At 39.8% G+C, this 27608-nt stretch overlaps 2 protein-coding genes across 2 annotated transcripts; both read right to left on the bottom strand.

Moving 5' to 3' along the window:
* Window positions 1–6154: 6154 nt before the first annotated feature.
* On the bottom strand, window positions 6155–15810 carry gpr155a (G protein-coupled receptor 155a). Its single transcript, XM_030758932.1, has 17 exons — window positions 15736–15810; window positions 15522–15601; window positions 14812–15330; window positions 12905–13304; window positions 12421–12589; window positions 12169–12324; window positions 11440–11523; window positions 11195–11315; window positions 10988–11072; window positions 10717–10807; window positions 10423–10621; window positions 9624–9713; window positions 9378–9508; window positions 8799–8894; window positions 8643–8707; window positions 7941–8075; window positions 6155–7706 (listed from the first exon to the last, which is right to left on the bottom strand). The coding sequence occupies exons 3-17, from the start codon at window positions 15272–15274 to the stop codon at window positions 7511–7513; spliced, it is 2481 nt and encodes an 826-aa protein (XP_030614792.1). The 5' UTR covers window positions 15275–15330; window positions 15522–15601; window positions 15736–15810; the 3' UTR covers window positions 6155–7510.
* Window positions 15811–18795: 2985 nt separating this feature from the next.
* On the bottom strand, window positions 18796–27608 carry LOC115800590 (acetylcholine receptor subunit alpha). Its single transcript, XM_030758047.1, has 9 exons — window positions 27387–27608; window positions 25910–26052; window positions 25769–25813; window positions 23280–23389; window positions 22689–22884; window positions 21306–21543; window positions 19663–19886; window positions 19193–19429; window positions 18796–19071 (listed from the first exon to the last, which is right to left on the bottom strand). The coding sequence occupies exons 1-9, from the start codon at window positions 27427–27429 to the stop codon at window positions 18943–18945; spliced, it is 1365 nt and encodes a 454-aa protein (XP_030613907.1). The 5' UTR covers window positions 27430–27608; the 3' UTR covers window positions 18796–18942.

Below are 27608 nucleotides of genomic sequence, written 5' to 3' on the forward strand. Positions count from 1 at the left end.
AGTCAGAAGCAGACACATGAGCACATGGCGGACCACTTGTCTGTCTGCAACCTGCTGAAGCTCCTCCACTTGGGCAAGGAGGCAGTCTGTTGACTTGCACCTATTCTCACTTTGACCTGAGGGGGGCAGCAGTAGAACACAAATAGGAAATACTAAACCAAATACGATGTGCATAATGCAGTACTGTACACAAATCTTGAGTCGCTCCTCATTTCTTTATATTTTGCTTCCAAGGAGCCAGGCTTTCCTGTAAAGTGTTCTGAAGCAATAGTTCTCAAGATTTCTGAAGGTCTTTCAAAGGTTTTCTTTGGCTGCCTTTTCACTATTTTTAGTCAGAACCTGACCATTTTCAGAGGAGAGCCACCTAACCCTGTCCTATGAATCAGTCAAGCAGAAAAAAGACACCCAACCCAAGGAATGAATCACTGTTGTTTCTATGCACAATAGAAAACTTAGCAAAGAACCAATTTTAAATGATATCTTTAGCCACTTTGTTACTAGCAGTCATTGTGCAAAAGCACATAATTTATTCCCATTTCTTTAGCTGAATGTACAAAAAAAGCCAAAGATAACACAGTTTGACATGTATAAAATTATATTTTTGCATCAACAAGGTGATTCTCAAAGAGCTGTTATACAAAAAGTTGACATATTTCAGCATGGTGTGCAGTCTGTCCTTGAAATAATTGAGGAAACTGGACACATGGCAGACAAAAGTGGTAGGCCTAAAACTATCTACGGCAGATGATCAATATTTGAAAGTCATGTCCTTAAGAAATGGGAAAAAAAAATCTTGACACAGGACTTGAGAGATCCATCTGGCCCTTCAGTTAATCCATCTCCTGTTCACTGAAGCCTCATCAGAAATGGTCTCAGTGGAAGCGTGGCTGTCAAGAACTCATTCTTAAGGAAGAGAAACAGAGAGAAAAGGCTGAGGTATGCCACATTACACAAGAAATGAACTGGAAATCAGTGACAACAGGTCTCATGGAGTGATGAATCCAAATTTGAAAGTTCTGTTTCAAATCATCATCAATATGTACGGAGGAGGTCAAGAGAGGTCCAACAGTGAGTGTCTACAGCCTTCTGTAAAACATGGTGGAGGCTCTGTCACCGTTTGGGGTTTCATTTCAACCAAACGGTGTTGGGGATCTTGTCAAAATTGATGGAAATATGAATGTAGGACACTGCTGTCAGATTTTGATCCACCATGCAGTACCACGTGTAAAGCGTCTGATTGGCAACAGCTTCAGTTTCAGTATGACAGTGATCCCAAACACACTGCCAATGCAATAAATGCATACCTGGATATAAAAACACACAGCAGAACACTATCAATCATGGATTGGCCTCCCCAGAACCTGGCCCTCAGCATTATTGAAGCCGTGTGGGATCATCTTGACAGATAACAGAACAAAAAGGTTGCTAACATCCAAAGAAGAGCTTTGAACATCCTTCAGGAAGCCTGGAGAACCATTCCTGAAGGCTGCTTAAAGAGATGATACAAAAGTTCGTCTAAGAGAGTTCAGGCTGTGTTGAAGAATAAAGGTGGTCATATGAACCAGATATTGACTTTCAACTTCATAAACTCTGTTTTTGCCTTCTATACTGTATTACCATGTATGCTTGTAAATGTTCCAATAATTTGCTGTAGCTAGTTCCCATTTTCCTTGCAAAATATAAAGAAATGAAGGGTGACTCAATACTTTCGCAGAGTACTGTAATCCAAAAAGGAGAGGGATACATGATACACTACACTAATGCAGTTTAAGCCCGGTGTTTAAGTAGTAGAGTTGAATGAATTTAAGTTTCCCAATAGAAAAAATAATGCCAGTTGCTTATCAGTGCAATACCTGCATGTGTGGTTGGTGTGTTGCGCATATCTGGACTGATGATTATATCAGGCAGCAGCTGGGGTGGTGCATGGGGACAATGTAAAAAAAGTGAAAGTGATTCTTGTATTAGTACAGTTACTCTCAGTTTACACTAGAAGCAGACATAATAAAATATATAAGTATCAGTAAGGTAATGAAAGTAATTTCATTGAATGAATATGAAAACGCAAACCAAAGAAAAAAAAAGATCCCTCACTGATGGGGCTATCTGGCCACCATTAATGAAAATATAAAATTAATTTAGAAATATGGATAATATTACAGCCCCATTTCATAACAAAAACCCCCTTCAGCAGACATCTTATTACCTTCTGCAAAACTATTTTGCCCTAATTTCGAGGCCTTGCCCTAAATTTTTATCCAAAGAGTTTTAGTCACCCCTGGGTTAGTAAAGATATAACCCATATTCAAGCATAAATATGCTTTCAATGTTAACAATAATCATGAAATCAAAACTATTTTAAGCATAGGAGATTGATATTCTGTGATTATTTTTAACATTTCTACAAATACTTGTTGTTAACCACATCCTAGAACACACACAAAAAAGTTCCACGATAAACAAATTAGAGAAAGTAAATACTGCACTTTTATACAAGGGTGTATACTACATAACGGCTTTCTATGTATATCATCACTATAATCATAAGGCAACCATGTAAAAAACACAATTCAACCACATTGTTTACATTTGAGCAATATTGCTGAGCAGTAGGTATGACTTTAATATTTCTCAATAAAGAGTCACAGTCTGTATTATTTATGGCCACGAGTCATCCCTGACCAGCATGACCTTAGAGAAGGTCATAGTGAAGTAAAAAAAAAAACAGGAAAAAAAAGAACAATCAGCTGATAAAACATGATTACCCAACAACAAGCTGTGACTCACCAGTGCAACTAAGCTCACGATGCTTATGTTAAAACTGACATTCCTCAGTGAATTCATTAAATGTTGAGGATCTGTCCAAGGGATTGTGAGTAACCAGGCAGAAATATACATTATTGGAGCTGACAGAAAAGTGCTGATCACCACCCCAGTGGTTACCTGTTAGGAATCAGAATAAGGAAAATATGCACAGTGGGTTACAGAGAGAAAACATACAATAGATGATGTGTTGGCAGGCAGCTGCAAACAACTCACAACTCCTAACTCTGAGTTATAATAAATAGCATAGATGGCCACACTCGGTGCGGTGAGAAACACTCCATAAAAAAAGGCATAATTGGAGAGGCTTGAGTGGTTCAAATCGCTGGTGTTGCGTGTGTCCGCATTAGCAACCTGGAAGTCAAATCAGGACTAGTGTCATGTGCCATTACCTGAGGGTTTATTTAACACTCTGATGTGTAATGCAGTGCAACTATGTAAACGTGACATACGCTAGCTGTCTTGCTATGCACTCCTGAGATTATGTCATCTATTTGATAACAGCTTTTGGTCAGAGAAAGGTCTGACTCATCTAAACCAGCAAAAAAAAAAAACAACATGCTTGGAAGGATTTTAAAAATCTGTACTATTCTGAGTCTAACTTCTAACACATGCTTCATAAAAATAATTAAAGTTTATCTGACAACACAAAATCCTCTCTTCTACAAAATCAAGTGCAATAAAAATCTAAATGACTTCCACTCACAGCTTTGCTGTAATAAGTAATATCAGTGTCGCAACTGTGGATTTGGTTCATTTCCCCAAAATGGCCCACCATGGACAGGCCCAGGTAGAACAGAGCAGCTCCCCCGAAAGCGTTGGCCAGGAACTGTTTGGTGCAGCACAAAGTGGGCAATGATGCAGATTACAACCATAAATACTAAAGCTATGAAAGCACTATATAAATACCAGTCTGTTAATCATAAAACCACATCACACTTGATATTACTCTATATTAGTAACGGTCTGTATTATGACGAAGGTTACACTGATAGATTCCTCGTCTGATTTCATGGTTTCCACGATGCATTTGACGCCTTCAGTGTCACTGTGCACATCAGGATTGGTGATGGGTGATTAGTAGTGAACAGCAGAAGCCTGGTTTCTAGAGATATCTCAAACCCACCCAAAAATCAGCATCTCAGATGCTTTTTGTCTGCTTTTCCTCTTCCAGGTGTTTCATTGTTGAGCGATATAATGCAGAGGGAAAAATCAAGGATGGCCCTCCCAAGCTTGTCAAGCTTGAGGAGATGCGCTCTTTTAGTTATTCAGCTCCACTGTCAAAATGCAGTCTTGTGCTAATCTTGAGGACCCGCTCTGGCATTGTATGACTGCTCGGGCAGCGGTGGTGGATACTGATAACAATGCGAGGGGGGTATGATGATGATGGATGCAATGACAAACATCATGGCGAAGAGCATGTACTTCCCAATGAGTCAAAGAAGTGGAGTCAGTCAGCAATATTCTTTAAAAAGCATGATGTAGCACTAATGAGCTCACAACTAGCAGCTCATCAGTTTCTTTGTGCTAAATGACATTTTAAATACTTACCTTGGACGTTGTAGAAAGACATCTGTAAAGATTGTGGCTCAGGGGGAAGGGTCAAAATACAACTTGCACGTGTTAGCTTGAAGTTCATCAAATTACCCTCAGTCAGTCAGGCTCAGCTTATATTTATTATATAGTGACTATCTAGCTTTGGAAAAGGTGTTTTGCCAATATTATTTCATGGGGATTGACAACTTATATACATATTTTACTCAACTGAAGTCTGTTGAATACTAGGGAGTGGCACCGCTTTCATGCACCCGTATATTTTACTTGGACCTCCACTTTTTAATGTAAAATATTGGCTATACCTGATACAGTCACATATAGTTGGATTCATCACAATCAAACAAACCATGTTTGGCATTTCTGGGACAATCGTAGCACAAACTGTTGAAAAGTACATGATTCCTCAGAAATATTTCATCATAAGAATATCTCAAAATTTTGGGAGCATTTCCACTACACTATTAATTCAAGCCTGCAATTTACTTAAACTAACTTAGCCTTTTGTGGTTCTTTGCTGAAAGTGTGCAACTTGGATATTTTTCTTTCTCTTGAGGACAGAGGAAGGAAGCTAAGAGAAGCCTGGGACAGAGATGATGAAGGAGATGGAGAAACGTCTTTTATATGGTGTTGGCAATCCCGATTGTTTTTGGTGAACCTGTTTCCAAGTTCTGCTCAGAAGGAGTCATCTGTTTACAGCAAAAACCAAGGCCCGCAACTTGATGGCACCACAAAAAAAAGTTCCACACTTTTACACTAACATGTTGTGCAGTAGTATTTTCTGCTTTTTACCTTTTAATCAGGTATAACAAACTTTCTTGTACAATAAACCAGTAAAAAAATGACATATATATAACTGAGCAGATTAATTCATGAATCCCATAATAGAAAATGTGGGTTTATGTTTTCACTTGTGTAATATATCGAGCAGAAAGGTTCCATAACAAATGCATTACACAGTACACGAGTTAAAGGTTTAGCAATAAATTTTTAATCTTTAATACACGTTATAAATATGCAATGTGTGATGATGCACATTGTTTTACAGTAACTGAAACAAAAACAGAAGTATTTGCACGCTTTATTAACATTTTAGTTAGAAAACTAAATTGCGTTTCCTCATATTTTTGTTTACCTGAGAGAAAAAAAAAATTAACTGCAGCATCTCAAACTTTTAAAACTTAGTTTTTATTAAAGGCATGTTTTTCAAGTAAATATAGAAATTTTCACATTCCCACATTATGCATTTAGTTTTTAAATGCTGACAAAAGGCTGCCCTTTGTCACAGATTCTGTTCATCCTTTTTATGGACAGAATTTCTAGCCGTAGCCACCTCGGTGGCCTCAGAGTCTCATCTCTGCTTTTTGCGGATGATGCACTCCTGTTGGCTTCATCAGGTGGGGGCCTCCAGTTCGCAGTTGAGTGTGAAGCGGCTGGCATGAACCTCTGAAGCCATGGTCCTCAGCTGGAAAAGGGTGGAGTGCCCACTTTGGCTCAGGGACGAGTTGCTGCCCCAAGTGGAGGAGTTTAAGTATCTCAGGGTCTTGTTCATGAACGATGGGAGAAGGGAGCGGGAGATTGACACAACGGATTGGTCCAGCATCTGCAGTGATGCGGACGCTGCACCGGTCTGTTGAGGTAAAGAGGGGGCTGAGTGTGAAAGCGAAGCTGTCGTTTTACCGGTCAATCTACGTCCCTACCCTCACCAATGATCACGAGCTTTGGGTAGTGACCGAAAGAACAAGATTGTGAATACAAGCGACATAAATGAGCTTCCTCCAAAGGGTGGCTGGCCTCTTCCTTAGAGATTGGGTGAAGAGTGCAGCCATTCGGGAGGTGCTCAGAGTAGAGCCGCTGCTCCTCCACATTGAAAGGGTGGTTCGGGCATCTGACTATGCCTCCTAGGTGCACTTGGGTGAGGTGCTCCGGGCATGTCCTACTGGGAGGAGACCCCGGGGCAGACCCAAGACACACTGGGGAGATATCTCTCGGCTGGCCTGGGAACTCCATGAGGGCTTCTCTGCTGAGGCTGCTGCCCCCACTACCCAGCCCCGGATAATCGAGAGAAAATGGATGGATGTGTTTTTTTTTTAATCAAATGGAAAAACAAAAGCAGACTCTTAATATGGTGATTTAAACATGAAGAAAGTAAATCAAACTGGCCAGCTGCTACAGTTGGTTAAAACTGTATAAACACTGTTGTACATCAATGCCAAGGCCTTTTCAAGTGCAGGTTTACAAAGCAATATGCTTCATGCTATATTAACAATTAAGTAACTGGTCAAATGTGACCTCTTCTTCCCTTTATTCTTTTGGTTAGTGGTTTTTAATTGAAGAGTGATGAAACACACAAAGGTGTACCAGTACATAATCTACTGGATTAAGCAGAGCAGTGACCTTTTCTCAAATGAACACTTTTTTTTATCCTTCATCATTCACAGAATGGCATTAAACACAAAGTCAAAGCAAATGTATCATTAAAAAAAACAACACAAAAACAAAAAATTTACTTTTGGAAGTTTCATCCCTTTAAATTTATAATTCCAATTTAATCCAGTGTGACAGACTGCATACACTGACATATCTTTAGAAAAAACCTAGTCTCTCTTGTAAACACCCATTGTAATCTGAAGACAGACCTGCTGATTGTGCTGTAATGTGCTGTATTGAACAGTAGGTGGGTCACAGGTTTTCACAGTGAGGAATTATTTCTACTGCTTTCAGGGTGTGCCCACTTTCAGAGTCACCTCCCAGTAACAGATTTTTACGTGGCTTGTAATTTATTTATGGCTCATGTTCAAGTTTTAGCAACTCAAGTTTCAGCTGCAACTCCACACCTCAGAAATGAGCTTAAAATGTTGGATATAAAAACTGAGGTGGTTATAATTACTGCTGCTGCTTCCCAACTGCACACAGCTGCCATTTTTGTATGAAAGTGTGCTGCACTTTCTGAACATTTCTCACATCATCATCAGGTGTGCCCTTTTCTCATCACTCTTTTGTGATGGTGCATGTAATAACAGTGCATTGTTAAGTGTCTTAATGTACAGGGTGTGTGCAGATCAGAATTTCCTGTTTGAACTGAAATGCCATATACTTTTAGGCTAAAAGAAATCTTATCTTTGACACATGCATCTTATGCCATGAAGCGATAATACAGTGGACTATCTTGGAAGCTGTATTCCTGCTTGATGTGCTGGAGCACACCACCCTGTTGTAACCGCGTCCCATAGAGCACTGCCTCACCACGGTCCTGAGCCAAGCCAACCTGCAGAAGCCACTCAACAAGTTCACAGCCTAGAAAACAGTCCACCACAGTCTTCTTTCCACACCTGAAAGTCAGAAGAAGTATACACTCAAAGGATAGTTGTCTTTAAATGAAGCCACAAGAAGCAGAGGAGGAGCAGACAGAACCCACACGCAGCAAAAATCAAGGAAACGAGAAATCATTTTGTTTTGAAGCTGCTGTGGTTTGTGAATCACAGAGCATCAGCAGAGGTTTACCAAGACGTGTTTATCACCAGCCTTTAAGCAGAGCAGCAGTGAGTCAGACGAAGAGCTCTCACCTTCTCTTTTTAACAATGTCATGAAAACACTGCTGCTTGTGGTATTTGGTGAACTGGGTGCAGGTCATCCTGATCTCTTCAGGTAAATCAGTCTGTGGCTGCTCTTCTTGCTTTCCATACCACAGACTGTATATTCTAAAAACAGAACAAAATGAAATCAGTGGACACACTAATATAATGCATGCACAGTGTATGGTACATACAGTATATTCAATATACACTCACTGGCCAATTTGTTAGGTACACCTGTTTAAATGCTGTTAACACAAACGTCTAATCAGCCAATCACATGGCAGTAACCCAAAGCATTTAGACATGTAGACACAGTCAAGACAAAGTTGAAAACGGGCATTAGAATGGGGAAGACAGGTGGCTTTGAATGTTGCATTGTTGTTGGTGTCAGATGGACTGGTCTGAGAATTTCAGAAACTGCTGATCTACTGGGATTTTCCCACACAAACATCTCTAGGGTTTACAGAGAATGGCTGAAAAAAGAGAAAATATCCAGTGAGCAGCAGCTCTCTTTGTCAAAATGTCTTGATAATGCCAGAAGTCAGAGGAGAATTGGACAGACTGCTTTGAGGTGATAGGAAGACAAAAGTAACTCAAATAATCACATGTAACAACCAAGGTGTGCAGAGCAGCATCTCTGTATAAAAACGCTTGAATGTACCGGGGCAGTTTTATTTAATTGCTGTTTACCTCTTCTTAAATGGCAGCAAAATCAAATGTTTGTCCAGCCCAAAAAGAGCAAAGGAGAGAAGCCCCTGTCAACAGGAAAAGATAACCATAATGACTGGGGTGCTGTGTGAGAGTATACAGTCATGAATTAGGTAACAGGATATTTCTAACACATACCTGACCATAGTTGACCACAGCACAAAAGAACAGCAGCTCCAAGTAGAGTCTACCAGGGTCGTGGTTAAAGAGCAGCCACAGGCAGCTGGACAAATTCTGTCAAAACAGGATGTAAGAAGAACTTTGAACTAGACATGTCACCCAGCTCTGCTGACTGAACAAGCTTGAAGAACAAGCTGAGTGGGCATTCATTGAAAGGAAAAGTGTCCCTCCCTTTTATGCCTGCATTGAATGATTAGGATAAAATATTTTGTACTTTCATCTGGGGGGAATATCCAACATCTTTTTCTTGTTAATGCATTTTTTAAATCTACAATGACACCAAAATGCTATTTTAAAATTGTATTATTCACATTCACAGAAATACATGAATTGCATGCAACAGTAAATACAGATCCAGACTTTTCTAACGGGGGTCTCTGAATGCTTTCCTTAAAGTCTTCCAGTGACTGGAGTTGGAAATTACACAGCTCAGCCATTTGTTTCTGATTTGGTTTGAGATGCGCTAAATATAATAATGCAGGCGGATGAAGGCTGACTTCATGTCACTGTAGAACTGAAAGGTGGTTGTTTACTCACAGCAAGCAGGCTGACAGTCAGAAGCAGACACATGAGCACATGGCGGACCACTTGTCTGTCTGCAACCTGTTGAAGCTCCTCCACTTGGGCAAGGAGGCAGTCTGTGGACTCACACCTATTCTCACACTGACCTGAGGGGGGAAGCAGCCCAACACACATAAAAATGAACTAAACCTTAAAAAAATAACAAAAGCATTCAGTTTGATGCCCATGCACTCTGAAAGGCAACGGGATTGAACGCATTACCTGCATATGTGGTTGGTGTGTTGCTCCTATCTGCACTGATGATCATGTCAGGCAGCAGCTGGGGTGGTGCACAATCACATATGAGGCATGCTGATAAATAAGAAAAACGGGAGGTCGATTCTCATATTAGTACAATTTATCCAGGTTTACACAAGAGATGCACTAAAGCAAACACTCAATAAAATATACAAGTACCAGGAAAAGTAATTTAAGTACTTTCATTGATTGAATATGAAAATACAAACAAACCAACAAACAAAAACAAAACAACTGGAGACAGTTTTTCCAAAAAAGTGAATTCTGTTATTGAAAGACAAGTATTTACAACACAAACTAACAGACTTCTTTATTCACTCTTTCAAACACCTCTCTTCATTACTTGCAGAAGTGGTTTGCATCTATTAATGTTTGTTGCTTACACTGGAACTATGACCATGACTCAGTTGTTTGCGTACTTTGTCTTTTGGTAATTGAAAAAGGCTTTTTCTACTTGATCAACTGAAACCTTATCTGAGGGGAAGGGGAAGAATGCCACAGAAGTCGCACTGTGTGGCAGTTTATGGTAGAAAACTTGTAGATAAGGGTTAGTTTGGACTTTAGATTTCCAGTCCAGCTTGGCTGTAAACTCTACATGCATGCTCAAATTTTGATTAGGGGTTTTAAATTGTACAAAATCTGGAGTACCTGAAAAGCTGGCATTTATTTAGAGCCTCAGATATGTGGAAGCATCCTAATGTTCACTCTATCAGACTAATGAAGCCAGCAGTCTACATTAAAGGCTCTCCATGACAGGAAGTACCTTGGTCTCTTGGCGGGGTGACTCTCTCAAACATGGTCTGGTTTTCAGGTTCATCATCAGTCAAAGGATCCTCTGGAGTGTCAAATGAGTTTGCCTCTTGGGTTTGGACATTTTGGGCCCAGCTTCCTCTACTGAGACACACAAGAGAGCCTCCGCTCAGGAGTATGCTGAAGGCAACTAGAACTGTGGTGCAGATTATCTGAAAGACAGGATTCACACAGTATACAGGTTCCATTTATTTCTCTGTAATTTAATGGCAGGACACAGGAAAATAATTTCTTCTAGTACTGTTACCTGTCCTCTGCCATAAAAGAAATCTGCATCAATAACACCAAACGTTTTTTGCCCAGAGATGAGCAAAACGCCAGTTACTAAAGCTGGAATCCTGCAACAAAATATACACCAAATTCAAAACAACAAAATAACTAGTTCAACAGCATTGCGCTGGCATTGCAGACAGAAATGTTTCTTCAACCATTTCGTTTCGCTTTACATCGCTGATAACATCTTGCATGTCAGTCTAAACCAGTGACTTTTTTTCCTTGTCTGTGCTCATTCCTCTTACCCCCAGCCTGCAATGACCAACACGCCTGGTGAAACTTTCAAATCCTCAGACTTTTTCAAGAGCACAAGCGAGAGTGCTATTAAACCTAAAAACAAAAACATCCATTTCAAAATCAGCAGTCACGCCACAGACACAGCTCAGATCAGCAGGAATTAAGATGAATGAGTTCAATATAAATTTACTGTGAGTAGATGGTAGTATGCATACCTGGCCAAATAAAAGTACTGTAGAGTGAGGTATATAATAATGTGAAAGTCAGGACCTGACCAATGAAGTTGTTTTCTTTCACTACAAAGTTCCACAAGATCATCCCGACGCATGTCAGAACCTAAAGAGCACAACACCACAGATAAAAGCATTTAGTCAATTTTGACTGCCATCAAGTAGGTTTCCTTTGGTATATTTACTGAATGGGTGATATTAGTTTGGAGTGAATGTGGTACCATGCTTACCTGTGCCAAGAAAAGGTTAACTGTAAACAAGTGAGGCAGCTGTTTGAATTTCTTACTTAAAAACATGACAGCAATAGTCCACACCTGTCAAAGAAAACACTGATTGTAAGCTATGCATCACTGAAACCACAAAGACTTTAGCACAGACGGTACACAACAGCGTGTAAGCAACAATGCTGGCTGGTTGTTCATGTCCTGACTAAAGTAAATGGGAAATGAATGAGAACAATGAAGAAAAAAAAAAGTAAACACTGAAGACGAATAGTTAAAGCATACAATACTGGAGAAAAGAAACATAAATGATGTTTAACCTTTGCAAATATCTCATTTTAGCAAGAAGTTTCAAGTTCCTTATAAGTTACAAGTTAATAGTCAAAGAATGAGGAAGTGAGACTACAAGCCACTGAAACATCTGTCTACTTGCATATCCTTTTTGTGGCATAGCCTGTTAAGGCTATTTTGCCAGTGTGGTTCAAACATCCACAAATATTGTCACAAAATTATCTCTTTACTTGTTCCGAATGATAGAACATCAGATCAGATAAGCAGGAGATGAGTATTAATGCCACTGAGCAGCACCTTGATATGAGAAATAAAGTCAGTGACAGCACTGTCAGTTATTAAATGGAAGTAATTTTGAGTTCACTATGACCTTAGTTCCCATCTACAGAAACAGAACAATCAGCTGATAAAATATAAATGATTACCCAACAACAAGCTGTGACTCACCAGTGCAACTAAGCTCACGATGCTTATGTTAAAACTGACATTCTGCAGTGAATTCATTAAGTGCTGAGGATCCGTCCAAGGGATTGTGAGTAACCAGGCAGAAATATACATTATTGGAGCTGAGAGAAAAGTGCTGATCACCATCCCAGCGGTTACCTGTTAGGAATCAGAATAAGGAAAACACGTACTGTGGGTTACAGAGCGAAAATGTAAAACAGATGATTTGTTGGCAAGTAGCTGTAAAAAACTCACAACTTCTAGCTCTGAATTATAATAAATAGCATAGATGGCCACGCTCGGTGCAGTGGGAAACACTCCGTACAAAAAGGCGTAATTGGAGAGGCTTGAGCGGTTCAAATCACTGGTGTTGCGTGTGTCCAACAGATCCACCATGTCCTTACAAATCAGCGGCATCAGCAACCTGGAAGTCAAATCAGGACTAGTGTCATGTACCATTACCTGAGGGTTTATTTAACACTGATGTGAAATGCAGTGCAACTATATAAACTTTACATACACTAGCTATTATGCTATGCACTCCTGTGTCTATGTCATCCATTTGATAACAGCTTTTGGTCAGACAAAGGTCTGACTCATCTAAACCAGCAAAAAACATGCTTAGACCACTAACCTGCTAACACATGCCTCATAAAAATAATTAAAGGTTATCTGACAACATAAAAACCTCTCTTCTACAAAATCAAGTGCAATAAAAATCTAAATGACTTCCACTCACAGTTTTGCCGTAATAAGTAATATCAGTGTCACAACTGTGGATCTGGTTAATTTCCCCAAATGGCCCACCATGGACAGGCCCAGGTAGAACAGAGCAGCTCCCCCGAAAGCGTTGGCCAAGCCATCCACAAACTCAGCCATGAAGACAGGAACTGTTTGGTGCAGCACAAAGTGGGCAATGATGCCGATTACAACCATAAATACTATGGGGTTCTTTAGGACCTGTAAAACTACAACCCCCACAATCACTGCTTTGCTCTGTTGATGGTTCCCCTGATCCTTCCATTTCTGGATCTCACAAAGGGCGAAACCGATGGGGTTTAGAAACATCAGGGAGACAGGGGCCACCAGGTAGATATACTGGAGGTACTCTGGATATGTACTCTGGTACAGGGCTTCAACTGTGGATGAAGATAAAGAAGAAAGAAAAAAACACTCAAGGAATGAATAATTGTTCATCACTGCTTTTGCATGTTACAAGTCTCTTTCAAACTTGTAACAACACATTTAATATGAAGCATCCTAGAAGGAAAAGAGTGGATGGAACTGAAGCATTAGCTGCTGGAGTGAGAGCAAAACAAAAGGCACTTACGTAGCACTTTAAAAACAGCGAGTACTGACCAAAGTGCTTAAAATTAAAACACAATAAAATACAAAAGCATTAAAAAAAAAATTAAGGATAATTAAAATTAATAAGTAAAACAAATGAGTAAAAGTCAATAAAAGTCAACTCTCAGACAGTTGCCAATGAAAAAAGTGGGTTTTAAGAAGTAACTTAAAAAGGGACAGTGTAAAAGCCTGTCTAATATGCAGTGGCAGCGAATTCCACAGCCTAGGTGCTGCCACAGCAAAAGCTCTGTCCCCTCTGAGCTTTCGTTGTGTCCTCAGCACATCCAGGAGCAACTGATCAGCCGACCTGGGCGACCGGGAGGGCGAGTGCACATGTAGGAGCTCAGAGAGGTAAGGGGAGGCAAGACCATTTTATGACTTAAAAGCAAATAAAAGAATTTTAAAATGCACTTTAAAATGAACAGGGAGCTAGTGCAGTGAGGCCAAAACAGGAGAAATATGATCTCTCTTCTGTGTACCAGTTAAAAGATGAGCAGCTGCGGGACAGGGATAACTGGGAAACCCCATAATAAAGATAATTTCAGTAATCCAGTTGTAATGTAATTAGTGCATGGATTACAATTTCAAAGTCCTGTTTTGAAAGGATCTGTTTGACATTAGCTAACTGTCTGAGTTTAAAAAAGCTGGACTTCACCACTGCACTGTTCTCCTTATCTAGGTTAAATACACTGTCCATTCTGACACCCAGGTTAGAAACAGTAGGTTTTGTGTATTGTGTTAGAGAGAGATAAAAGGTTCAACACAAACCAAGCTGGATACCTAAAAGCTGTTATACAATAGTTCATATTAAATTAAAGAAATCTGAGTGTGCCTGCACCACGAACAATTGATCATAACTGCTATATGTTATCACAATAACAGCTCGAGTGTTGTTCAGACTTGTAACAAGAGCAGACCAACAGGTTTAATATGAAACATCCTAGAAGAAAAACAGTGTATGAAAGTGAATCATGCTGCTGACAGTTCCGAGTTACTGGAATACCAAACAACTGCTGAAATGCTATTTGAAGCTTTTACATATTTGTTAGGTACTTTAACTTACTTTTTAAACTGGGCATACTTTTGGTTGAAATTATATCTAGGCCTTTATGCTCAGTGTCAAAGTAGGACCTCAAAAGCAGTAATATTAAATTTTGTTTGCTAGAAAATTTTAACATCATGGGTAATTCTACTCTGGGTTTGATAAATGGGCAAACATTAGGACAGCATGTTTACCATGTTTACATTCACAGCTGTGAGTGACAAGCTGCGTGTTTGGCAGGATAAGAAGCCACTTACCTATAGGATATCCCAAAGCAAAGTCATTGCTCTGAGTGGCAAAAATTGAGTAGAGCCCAGCCTTACTGTAGCGACCGTCAGGACTGGCTACTATCAGTGTGAGGACGCAAACGAGGAAGAACACACACACTTTGGCGATGAGGACGCTCCAGAGAAACGGCCAGATGACATTACCAAAGTCCAGCAGCACCATGTTCTTGAACAGCAGTGCTGGGAGAGCAAACTTGGAAACAAAACTCCCCAATCCTTTAGCCTGGGTGGACGTGATAATGTTTGTCCTCCCTGCGATGTACCCGCACAAAATTATCCCAAAGCACTCCAGGAGAGCCGGGAAGAGCCTGTCTAAGGACATGGTGGAGGAGAAAGCAGAGAAGTCCAGCTCCTCAGACGAAAAGTTGAAGCTGCTGCTTCTTTCCGGTACCTCAATCATCACGTTGACCCTCCCTCTGCTGTCAGCTGCCATGTCTGGTTTGTGGTGATATTAATGCCGTCTTTCTCACAGGTCGACACTGTCAGACACTAAAAAGACGGTGGAAAACTTTTACTTACAGCCTTTAAAATGGCCGGTAATCTGATTATGCACTTAGCACTATGTTAGAAACTTGTAATTAAATTAAAAGACTCCTTTCAGAGACGTTGTAAAGTTGATACCATATAATTAACAAGCATGCAACCCATATAATTTACATAGGTTATTAATGTAGCCTCACCTGTCTGACAGCGGCTGAGCCCTCTTCGTGTGTTTCTCATTTCAGTAGCCGTAACAGTTAGCCAGCGAGCTAACGTGAAGCTGGGGACAGAGATACTATTAATAGCCACTTACAGAACTAAACCTTATCGTCCACCTTTGTAAACTTATTAAAACAACTTAGAAGTGGCTTTCGTTGTACTGTTACACGACCGCATTGCTAATATCCAACCTACCGACTTTGATAATCCACGATTTGTCAACACGTGTTCAACCAATCACGTTTCAAGATGGTGACAGGAGGCGTGGCTTAGCGGGATCTTCCTACCCTGTTCGACAACTATGCAAGTACGTTTCAGAGACTGTATAGAGATACCTGGCATGTCCACGCTCCCGAATAGCCACCTTTCTGCAGGGCTGACAGACAAGCTTTGAGAAAAGTTGAAAAGGGTCCATTTTAACGAAGACCTAAGCTTAACAGAAGTTTAGTTACCAGAACCTACCCAGATTTAAACTACAAAATTAATTTTGGAAACCCCCCGAAGGGAAATTCACCCACTAACTCACAACAGCCACCAACCACTGCTAGGTCAAAGGCGAACTGACAGTCTGCAGTGTGCTACTTTGAAAGATGCAGAGTGCCTCAAGTAATCCAAAAAACATTTAGTTAAGCAAAAAAAACCTGATTTCTGTAAAAACTGTATCTGCATATTTTATCACCAGTACCCGAAAATGGAAACTGTCATCGAAAAGATGTAAAAGCTACAGACAGGTGACAGACAAAGGACAAAAGTCAATTTGTGGACTGTATGCTGTGGGGAACATGGTTTGACATGGAAGGGTCGCTGCAAATCAATCCAAAGCTGTTCAAAGTGATGTCTGTTTTGGGATGAAATGATGGAAGTGGTCTTGGTAAGAACAACAATCCAAAGGGCATCCACAGGCCGCTGAATGGGTCACTGAATGGTTTAATCTAAAAATGATGAGAATCATGTGCTGAGGACTTCACAGTGACCCTGTTGTATTAGTTTTACCTTTAATTTTTCACTTATATGAATGGTGAAAGTGGTCAGAGGTCCAGTTAAAATAACTTTTATTCTATAGTTTCAAATAACTTGTAAGCTTTTTTGGATAATTAGATAAATGGATTGTTGAACTGGTGGGAAAAAATAGTAAGCTACAGCAGCTGTGGCTCAGGAGATAGAGCAGAATACCTGTAGTTCTAGATAACAATAAAGGGAGAAAAAAAGGATGACTATTGCTAAAGCTACAAGTAAATGGCTGGATGTGATAGCTAGAAGTAGATGAGGCAAGAAAGAGTTGAAATAGTTATATATACTCAACAGCCATTTTATTAGGTACTCCTGTTCAACTGCCTATTAACACAAATATAAGCCAGTCACATGGCAGCAACTCAATGGATTTAGGCATGTAGACTTGGTCAAGACAGCCTTCTGAGACTCAAACTGAGCATCAGAGTGAGGGAAAAAAGTAATTTAAGTGACTTTAGGCATAAATTTAAGTTACTTTAGGCATGGGTCTTGGTGGGGTTTACAGGGAATGGTGTGAAAAGAGAAAATATCCAGTGAGTGGCAGTTGTCTCTGAGAAAGCAGAAGACCTGACACCCTGGTGTAAGGATCACAGCCTCATCTTCAACATCTGGAAGACCAAGGAGATGGTGGGGGATTTTTGCAGGACTGGTGAGGTACCCCCTCCTCTCTGCATCGAGGGAACAGTAGTGGAAATGGTCCCTTCCATCAAGCACTTCAGTATACACCTCACCAACACACTCAGCTTCTACTCACCAAAATTGGACAACAGAAGATTGGAAAACATTGTCTGGTCAGATGAGTCTCGATCCTGGGTCAGAGTTTGGTGTAAACAAAGCAAGGATCCATCCTCTGTATGAACAGTGTTAGTGGTGTAATGTTGTGGGGGTTATTTTCTTGGCACACTTTGGACCCCTTAGTACCAACTGAGGATTGTTTAAATGCTACATCCTATCTGAATATTGTCCATGTCCATCACTTTATGACTACACTGTTCCCACCTGATGGCTGCATTCAGCAGGATAATGTTACAAAGCTCAAATAATCTCAAACTGGTTTCTTGAACATGACAATGAGTTTGCTGTATTCAAATGCAGACAAATCTGAAGCTTTCATGTCAGTATGGATGAAAATCTCAGATGAATGCTTCCAGCACCTTGTTGAATCTGTGCCATGAAGAATAAAAGCAGGTCTGAAGACAAAAGGCCGTTGAACCCGGCACTAGCAAGCTGTACCTGCTAAAGTGGCTGGTAAGTCTATAGGTAATAGATAAACTGTGAAACTACTGTCGGAGTGTATCAGGAAAATTCCTGTAATGTTGATATACTGTGCCAACCATTTTAATAGCAGAATACACATTTTATACAATCTATAAAACCTACATATTCCAAGAATTCAGTCTCCTGTGTGCCTCCTGTAGAGTTTATAAAAGATTAACTGATGCCTGTATCACACGCAGCTGTCAAATAACTGCAGTGAGCTGAGGAGCAAACAGGTAAGTAACCATATAAAAACACATTACAAGTAAAAGTGAGCAGGTACAGAATCTGCATAAATATTTGAATTTCAAATAGAGAGCCGACAGAATGTGCACAATGTAAATACAGTAGTGCTGCAGGAAACAGTAGAATACACAAGGTGTGCATGCTTCACAAAAATGCTGTTGCTACTATCAATCAGACCCATTTGCTTTAAAATTTTGGGGGCAATTGACACAATTCCCAGTTTGATATTCAAGATATTAAAATGTGATATCAAAATTGTCAGTTTACACATGCTGTGTGTGGCCACATAAATGACAGAACTGAGGTAGGCAACATTTTTGTTTGTAATGCCCTTTTAGCACATTTTAATTCAAATAATCTGAGAGTTAACTCCTCCACCGCCTCTGGACTCTGTTTTTACCTGGGAAGCCACAAGTCAGAATTTCCATATTTTTGGTGGTATGAAGTACACGCCAGTGCTCTTGTATTGGGAGAATAGAATCGAATCAAGTGAGGAGCTGCAGGAAGAAGGCTATCAATTTCCCTCTGTTTTTCTGCTTATTGCACTATAAAGCCTACCCTTCAATCATATCTCACCTTGTAACAGGACAAACCAATTTTATTCAGCTGTACAGTATAAACATGTCAAGCAAAGCTGCACAATAATTCCAAAACATTAGATTTATGTTCAAATACACACGTACCTGTCCATGCACACAAGGAAAAAAAGAAGTCTGTCAAAATATGCTGAAAATGCTCCAAATGACATGTTCTTACAGAATACAATTGTTCACACTCTAAAAACAAACAACCACAGACAGGCAGAATAAGCTGTAGAGTAGCTTCAAAAAACTAAGGCGAAACTGATCACCTGAGAAGTCAAACTGGTAGAACACAAAGCGTGAGTCTTTAAAGCATACTCAGCTCAATGAGGCGGCCTGCGAACACCCCCAATGTGCCAATTAGACACACAGCCATAAAGACACAAAGCAGAATGTGATCCAACACCATGGCCACAAACTTCCACTCCTCAGCAGCCTGAAAACAAACAAACAAACAAACAAAAAGCAAAAAAAAGGGGGAAAATGTGTCAATTACAGGACTCTATATTGGCTTTTAGAACCATATTAGCAACACTTTTAATTATAAGGAAAGTTACACTGTTGGATTCCTCTTCTGATTTCATGGTTTCTGCGATGTATTTGACCCCTTCAATGGCACTGAGCACATCAGGATTCTTAGTGATGGGTGAGTAGTAGGGAACAGAAGAGACCTGGTTTCCAGAGATATCTGAGATATCAAAATCAGCACCATAGCTGTTTTTAAACTTCTTTTCCTTCCCCGGGCATTTCATTGTTGAGAAGAACATGATGTTGGGAATGGTTTCAATAAAAACCTACCATAAAGAAGAAAAACAAAGGTGTCAGCAAGTATACAAAATCAGAGAAGATGGACAAAGGATTAAAAAAAATCAAACACACGTTTTAAATCTATTTACCACTAGATGGCAATATAATGCAGGGGGAAAAACTCAAGGATGTCCCTCCAAAGCTTGTTAAGCTTGAGGAGATCTCCTTATGTTCTTCAGCTCCACTGTCAAAAGGCAGTCTTTTGTTTCCTTGTGCTCACCTTGCGGACCCACTCTGGCATTGTATGCATGCTCGGGGAGCGGTGGTGGGTGTTGATAACAATGACGGTGATGATGATGGATGCAATGACAAACACCATGGTGAAGAGCATGTACTTCCCAATGAGTGGTACAGCGCTGGAGGTAGACGGGATCAGCTCGACAATCACCAGCAGGAACACAGTCAGAGACAGCAGGACAGAGATGCTGAGAGTCATCTTCTCACCTGGAACACACCATTATAACTGCTCCTGCTTTCTTAGTTTGAATAAAAATCACCATGAGGTACAGAAAATAAAACACAGGCAGCTTTTGTGTAAATATTTCTGAACACATGGCATTAGATGGTGGATCCCAGTGGACAAGTTAGGGACCAATTAAAAGTGTAAGATAAACTTGAAAGACTGGGAGATGGTGATCAAAACACACACACACAAAAATGATCTATTAAACTATTTCAATTCAAAGTCCATTTAGGAGCACCCAGTTTTCATCAGCAGATGATGCTTGGATCAGAACTTTCATTTTCCTTGTTTACTATTCATAACTTCTTGAGTTACGTCCTATACACTGAAGGGTTGATAAAATGTTTAGAACAGAAACTAGCTTAGAAGGACAACCTGTATTTTTAATAATACAACAAAAACTGATTCTGACTTCCATAAAAAAAAACACGTTCTGTCTCATTTGAGAACATTTCATTTTAAAAGAGCAACGTGACGAACCTGAAGGCAGCGGCGCAAATGTGGACTAGATCAAACCTCATGAACACGCAATCTTGTTAAACTGCCACAAGGGAGGGCTCTTTCTATAGGCCTGGTTTCTGAATCCCATCGATTAACCAGGAACTGAGTTTATACAGCAGCACATTTGCATTGTTCAACCGAATAAGCGAATCACATCCAAACAGTGATGGGCAACTTTTTTCTTCTTTCATAAAGCCAGCAATAGAAAGCGATCCTCACACCATTTCACATGAGTAAAATGCAAGACATGTTTGTTTTTTGTTTGTTTGTTTTTGTTGTTGCTCAGTAAGAGCAGTTATCCCAGAGAGGGCATCTTTTCTGGCACTAGCATCTCCTCCACACTCTGCTGTCAGCAGCCATATCAGAAACAGGGATCAAGTGATGTATTATACATTAAAGCAAAGGCCTGCTTTCAGACATGACAGCACAGAGGGACTCTGGGTAATGAAGCAGACCGACACACTGGGAGCATGGCCAGATGTGCACATAAGCTGTGCAGTTCCTGAAACAGCCAGTGTAGAGACACTTTGGACTGACAGGCAGCATTTAAGGATTTTTCCAACGTGGTGTCAGTTGATATCATAATAGAAAAACTGAATAGTAGATATGGCCTAATTTTGACAATTTGCAGGTTCCTTCTACTTTGGATATATGTATACAATGACAGCTGGCTTTTGTGTTTACAGTCAGAATGACATGGACACACGTATGCAAACGCTACCAAAAAAATAACCTCCTTGGCAGACATAATAATATGCAATATGCTTCTTTTTTTAAACTGGATTTTAAAAAAGGTGATGGTGTATGCTGATTTGGTGCGTATGCTGTTAATGTGAGGGGCTGTTTTAAATTGTCTGTACATTATGATACATTTGCTTGGTTTTTCAGTGTAAACGTACCAGAGTCCGTGGGAAGATAGAAGACAAGGCCAGTCAGAAAGGAAAAGAGCATGCATGGGATGATAACGTTAACGATGAAGTACAGGGGAAGCCGCAACATGAGGAAATGGTAGGTGATGTCTAGGTAGGGGGTGTCTGGGCAGCAGGTGTAGGGTACCGAGTGCTTCCAGCCACGGAAATCCTTCATCACCCATTCTCCACTTTCCATAAAGTTACTCAGATCTGGGCGATCACCTTCCTGTCAGGAGAAATGAACATGATGATTAATTCCTATACATTCCTGTTATTTTCATTTTCTGAAGGAAAATAAAGACAAGATGGACATAGTGTTTGTCTTTGAAAGTAATGCCAGCGTGCTTTAAACCACCATTCATCCTTTTCCTCTGGGTGCAAAAAAAGTCAGCTTGTTTAGAATTTTTTAAGAAAAGACCCTGCATCTGACTTGACCTATAACCTCTATAAATAATTTCCTTCTTAATTCACAGTCCTATTCTCTGTTTTAAAGTCTTCTTAAATGGGGGTGAAGTGGTTAGCACTGCCACCTCACAGCAAGAACATCCCTGGTTCAGACCCTGCCCTTTCTCTGTGATTTTGAATGCTCTCCTTGTATCTGTGTAGGTTCTTTCCAGGTATGCCATCCAATGACATGCTTGGTTAATTAGAGATTCAAAATTAGCCAGGGGTGAGAGGTTCTTTAAAGGTAGTGTGTATAGAATAAAAAGACGATAAAGACTAGAAAAGCACAATATATAAATGCCAGCTCATTTCCTTTGAATTAAACTATGGACACAAAAATAAATACAGATATAGATAGCAGGGTGTGTTTTAAGGCATGGTTGTGATTGACAAGTCACTTTAATTTGGGCATACAGAATAAGTGGCTTCTGAGTCCAATCCATCCTGTTATTCAGCCTTTTGTTGTACTAAAAGACTAAGAGATTTAATATTTCAGTTTTTCTAGTGAGTATTGTTCTAGGCCTGTATTCAGCTGCACCTTGCTAACCAAGCCAGATAGCTACGCTAATCTGATCAACTCTGCCCTCATGTCCAAGTATGGATACATCTGGCTTCACAGATCCAACAGGGCTAAAATCAGAAAGTGAGGATTTAAAGCAGTAATTGACAAATGAATAGGTGATGTCCCAGTGGCGCCATTTTTTTCTTCAATTTACACAAAACACTTGTCTCTAAAGACACCCTCATTTGTTTCCTTTGGACTGATACAGGCTAGTTGTCCTTTCCTGTTAAAGTGTTTTGATGCAACATTAAGTTAACAGGATGCTAGGAGTAGCTTAATATTTATGTAAAGACACAAGAGTGGCATCAATCTTCTCATTTAACTCGGAGGAAGAAAGAGAATATGAATGGGTTAATATGCATTACGGGATCGATGACAACCAAGTTTCCATCATAGGTCCAGGTACCCAGCTTCATGCTGCAGTTCTGGAGGTCAAAGGGGAAATGCAGCACAATAATTTCACAGTAGCTCTTGAAGATGGCGGGTGGGTTCCATGTGATCATTCCAGTGTGCTCCAGCAACACTTTGGTCTCATGAACAATGGCAAAGTCACCGTCAGCACTGGGGGCACAGACAAGCACAGGCATCATCGACACGGGAGCTAATAAGTTAAATGTTAACACAGGGGGACATCAGTGCCCGAGGACAGGGTGGGGTTGACACAAATTGTTGTGGCAACAGCGCTGGTAACACAGCAGTGTGTCAGTGCAGCATATGTTGCAAGGAGGGGAGATCTGCTATACAGGGGCCAAATTTAGCACAATGAAATCTGAGTTATCACATACTACATACTACGTACTACGATATAGAAAAGTGTGACTCAAAATATCACTGACAAGTGCACTGATTGTTTTCTTGCAGTCAGGATGTTCAAGTAAAGCTTAATGTAATGAGGAAAATTGTTCTAGAAAAAGAAAACAGATACGACATGGCTCAGTTATAGCTTGAATACATACTTGTTGTAAAGAACCAGATCAGGACGCCAAATGTCTCTGGAAGGAACTCTGATCTTTTTGATTCCACCGTAATCCTCTGGGTTCCACTGCAAGTTCACATCTTTCCATTTCTGAAAAAAATAGAGAGGGACAGCCAGAACAATAGAAAGTACTTCTATAAATAGCAACTATCATTAATGGTTTGTTTAGTGAGAAAGCAAAAATAAGCAGAAAATGACACAAAGGCTGTAAAGAGCTACTGAGTAAAAACTTCAATCACCAAACTGAAAGAGGACACAATGATGGTGAAGCAAGCCTGAAGAAATGAAAGTATTTAGAACGATGGTTGGGGCACCACAAAATCTGAAGCAATCAGTAATGAATGAATAGTTACTGTTTTTTGCTCTTTGGTGTTTGGATTATTGTTCGTAAGAAACTACTTGTTAAAAAAAATAGAGAGTGAATTATTAACCAAATATAATGATGATTTGTTATCTCCCAGCTGGTTTTAGTGTGAATAGTTATTATCTACTTTTGAGGTTTTGCAGACATGTGACCTTAACCATGTGACGTTAACTTGCCTGCCATTTTGGGTGTGTGACAGTCATGGTGACATTGCAGGATCTGGTGAATAAGGTCCCAGCCACACAGGCCTAGAGTCCAGTCAGCGACTGAGACCACCAGTCACGAGGGAAAATTGAGCATTCCCCAACTGGATGTGAGTGATTCCTTGAGGTTGATGGCAGTTGCTGGGAAAATGATTTCTAAAGTCCCAGTCACGCAGGTCTACAGACCAGTCAGTGGCCCCCGCGGCAACCACCGGTCACTAGGGAAAAATGTGTATTCCCCATCCGTTTGGCAAAGTGGAAGTGACACCTTGTTTATAAACACCATCCAGCTACTCTCCTACTTATAGTCAGACTGAAAAGTGCAACACAAATCAAAAATGGAGAAAGTTCACCTGAAAAGTAAACTTTTTCCATTTTTGGAGAAAGTTTACTTCTCCAAAAATGGATGTTTCAAATGGGCAACTTTCACTTTGAAGGCACAATTTTTTCAAGTTTTACTACTGCTGGGCTAATATTTTGTATTTACAGACAAACATGAAAAACGATGGCAATCTACTAGCAAATAAAGCAGTCACTAGGAGGTTTGTGCAATGGATTTCACCCAGTGATAGCCAGCAACAGCCAACAGCCTCCAGTAACCACTGCCAACCAGTCAGGGACCAGTGGTTGTATCATGTCCAATGTGGCAGACAACTCTTGTGTCATGTGTGTGTGAGACGTTACACAAGAAACCACAATAAAGTGCTGGATATATATATATATATATATATATATATATATATATATATATATATTACTGTTAAGAGAATGCATTTTTTTTGTGCTGCAGCATGGTGTTTATTCCAGTTGATGGCATGGGGATGCTTGCTCAGTAATAAGAAAATAATGCCATCACAGAGGCTGCTTACACCCTCAATACATACTTTTCATCACTGTGATGTGTTCATGTTGCAGATGTCAATACAGTTGTTGCTGCAGAACTTCAGCATCTATCTCAGGGCTACACATGAACAGAATAATGTTTAAAACAGCTCAACAAATACCACCAAACACAAGTGTGTGTAGTTTGGACCACAGTGTGTCTGTGAGCTAAAGGACACGAGATTATATTTTATCATTTTGAGAAAGACTTGAAAAACAAATTCAAGTATAATAATTCTACATCAGTCAAAGGTTGCATACTAGGTCATTTAGTACAATTTAGTGCAGGTTAAAGGGGTCAGTTTGCAGTATTGTGGTGAAGTTTACAGTCAAGCACTATGCTGGACTGGTACAGAGCAGACTGTGGTGTTCATGGTTAATGTAAGGTTACATCAAGGCTAGCAGACGTTCATTGACGCTGATCTGTCTGCTGACATCTTGTTGAATTCACTTTCATCAAGAAAAAGCAATAAGCTTCAAAAAGCAGCAGCACAAGTCAGCTGATCACAGTCTGTATGCAAAGAACACAAACCTACTGGAGTTCAAAATGCAAATTTTTAGGTTTCTAATTTTTATTTGTAGGTGGGGGAATCCTAACAACCACTACACTGGCTGTTAGGATTCCCCCACTTGCCAAATCCCACTTTAACCCCTGGCTATGGGAGAGGTATTGATGAATTACTCATTAACTATCTGGCTGTTTCTGATTCTTTCTTCCATTGGCCATTAATAACTAAGCAGTAACCCATATTGTAAAGTGTCTATATGAAGGTTTTCAATCCTTAAATGTAGCATAACTTACCTTTTTTTAATTTCAGCCACAAATTTTACAAGCTCAAGAAATTATATACCTCATAGTTTCCACTTTATTTATTTCTATATTTATTTTTGGTAATCTGTGCTTTTTGAGCCAAACCAGTGGAAGTAATACCATAAAAATAAAATACCTTCCAATTTATTTTAAGTGGTGCATTTTTAGTCTTTCTCCTTTCATAATAACACATCAAAAAACGAACAAACCTGTTTCAGTCGCACATTGCTGGTGACAATCTGGTTGACCTCATCCTGCAGATTCAAAAATAGATAACAGATAACTGTGTTGTGTGGTGACAGTGAATCTTATTACAGATGGAGGTGGTATACAGTGATGTAAGATCTCACCACACTGATTAGCTGGATGAGCTGAAGACCCACAGTGACATTCACTTTGTCCTTGAAATGACTGACAGGTCGGACAACCTTATTGTAACCAGTGAAAAGAGTTTTAAACAGGCGTGTTTCTTCCAAGGAGCCCCAGGCAGTGCCTGAAACAGACAGCAGACTGTGCAGCATACAGGCTGAGAGTTGTTCAGTGATGAGTTACTTTTGGAGTCATTTAAACAGTGACATCAGTTTTAATAGTACTCTTTGAGTGCTGGAAAATCAGATGCTTTAAGTGCATCTGGCACTTGAGATGAACTAAATTAGTATGACTGGAAAACAGCGACGTGTTAATATACGTGCAACATTAGCAGAGTGAAAATAAACCCTTGTTTCCATGGTGTGTGGCATCTACAGTATGCATGAGAAGATTTTACATGACATATAAATAAAACATATTCAGTCACTGTAAAAAGAAAGTGTACCTTTCAGTTCTAAGGTTTTATGTATGAGGACATAATTTAAAAAAAATCAGCTGGTCCTTAGCAGGTCTTAAAGTTATTTAAATACAACTTCAGATGAGCAACAAAGAAATGAGAAGCAATTGTTGCTGCCTTTCAATTTGGGAAGAGTTGTGAAGCCTTTTCTAAAGAGTCTGAAGTCCATCATTAGTGAGAAAGATTATTCACAAAACTCAATGTTGTAAAGAAAATTGTGCCAAAATTCTTATAAGCTATCGAATCATGGGGTGTAGTTAGATTTTCACACAGTGCTTCTGCATTTCGGCTCAGTTCTTGCTAAATAAATAATGAAATTGTATAATATGTCATGTGTTGATGTTCATCTTATAGATTGCATGTAAATAATTTTAGAACCTGGGAAGAACCAGATGTGGTGTCCTGGACACAGGAAATGCCTGTAATATAAACACACCATGCAGTGTGTTTGTGCGTGTGTGTTTAATTTTGGCAGCACTTCAGTGAAACTTGTGATGGCTCCACTGTGTGGGCTGTTAATAGAGATATTCTTTTCCCTATTTCCACGATGCATCTGTCGCAAGCCAAAGCAGGACCTCCTTTCATTTTTGTTTTTGTTTTTTGACCTTGAAATAAAGGCCATTTTACAGCAACATGTGGTTTGAATGCTCGAATGATTCTGGGGACATTCAATACAGTAAACTAAAGAATTGCCTGTCTATAATTATGCAGATGACTTCATGTGGTGACAGGCAGATGAAGGGTTGAAAAGCAGAATATAAAAGCTTACTGTACTTAGCCTTGCCAAAGAGCCAGTTTGTAGAAAACCTACATTTGCTCATTAGTTTTGTTCTGTGAAATGAATCAGCTTACACTGACCTCAGAGACGTTTCAGTAAATATAATGAATGAAGTGTGTATTTTTATTTATGTATAATTATAATTCATGTTTGAAACCTTTAATTAGTATAAAAGGCACATCATTATGTCAAACATTTTCCTTAGTGTAAAAGAACTTCTTACCTGCTATGATGACTAGATGAAAAATAAAAATGACAGTATTCATTCTCGCCAGTAAAATCAGACATCCAAACTAAGATCCATCTTCAACACATTGCCTGTTGATGGCTTGAGAATTTAAAAGTGTTGACCCACCTAAAACATTCTTCCAGCAACGCGAAATGACTTACTGTACAACCTTCAAGCTCTCCAGTGGCAGCCTGGTTGCTTTTGTCTCACAGTGGA

Source organism: Archocentrus centrarchus, chromosome 21 (assembly GCF_007364275.1).
Source record: "Archocentrus centrarchus isolate MPI-CPG fArcCen1 chromosome 21, fArcCen1, whole genome shotgun sequence".
NCBI classification, from domain to species: Eukaryota; Metazoa; Chordata; class Actinopteri; order Cichliformes; family Cichlidae; genus Archocentrus; species Archocentrus centrarchus.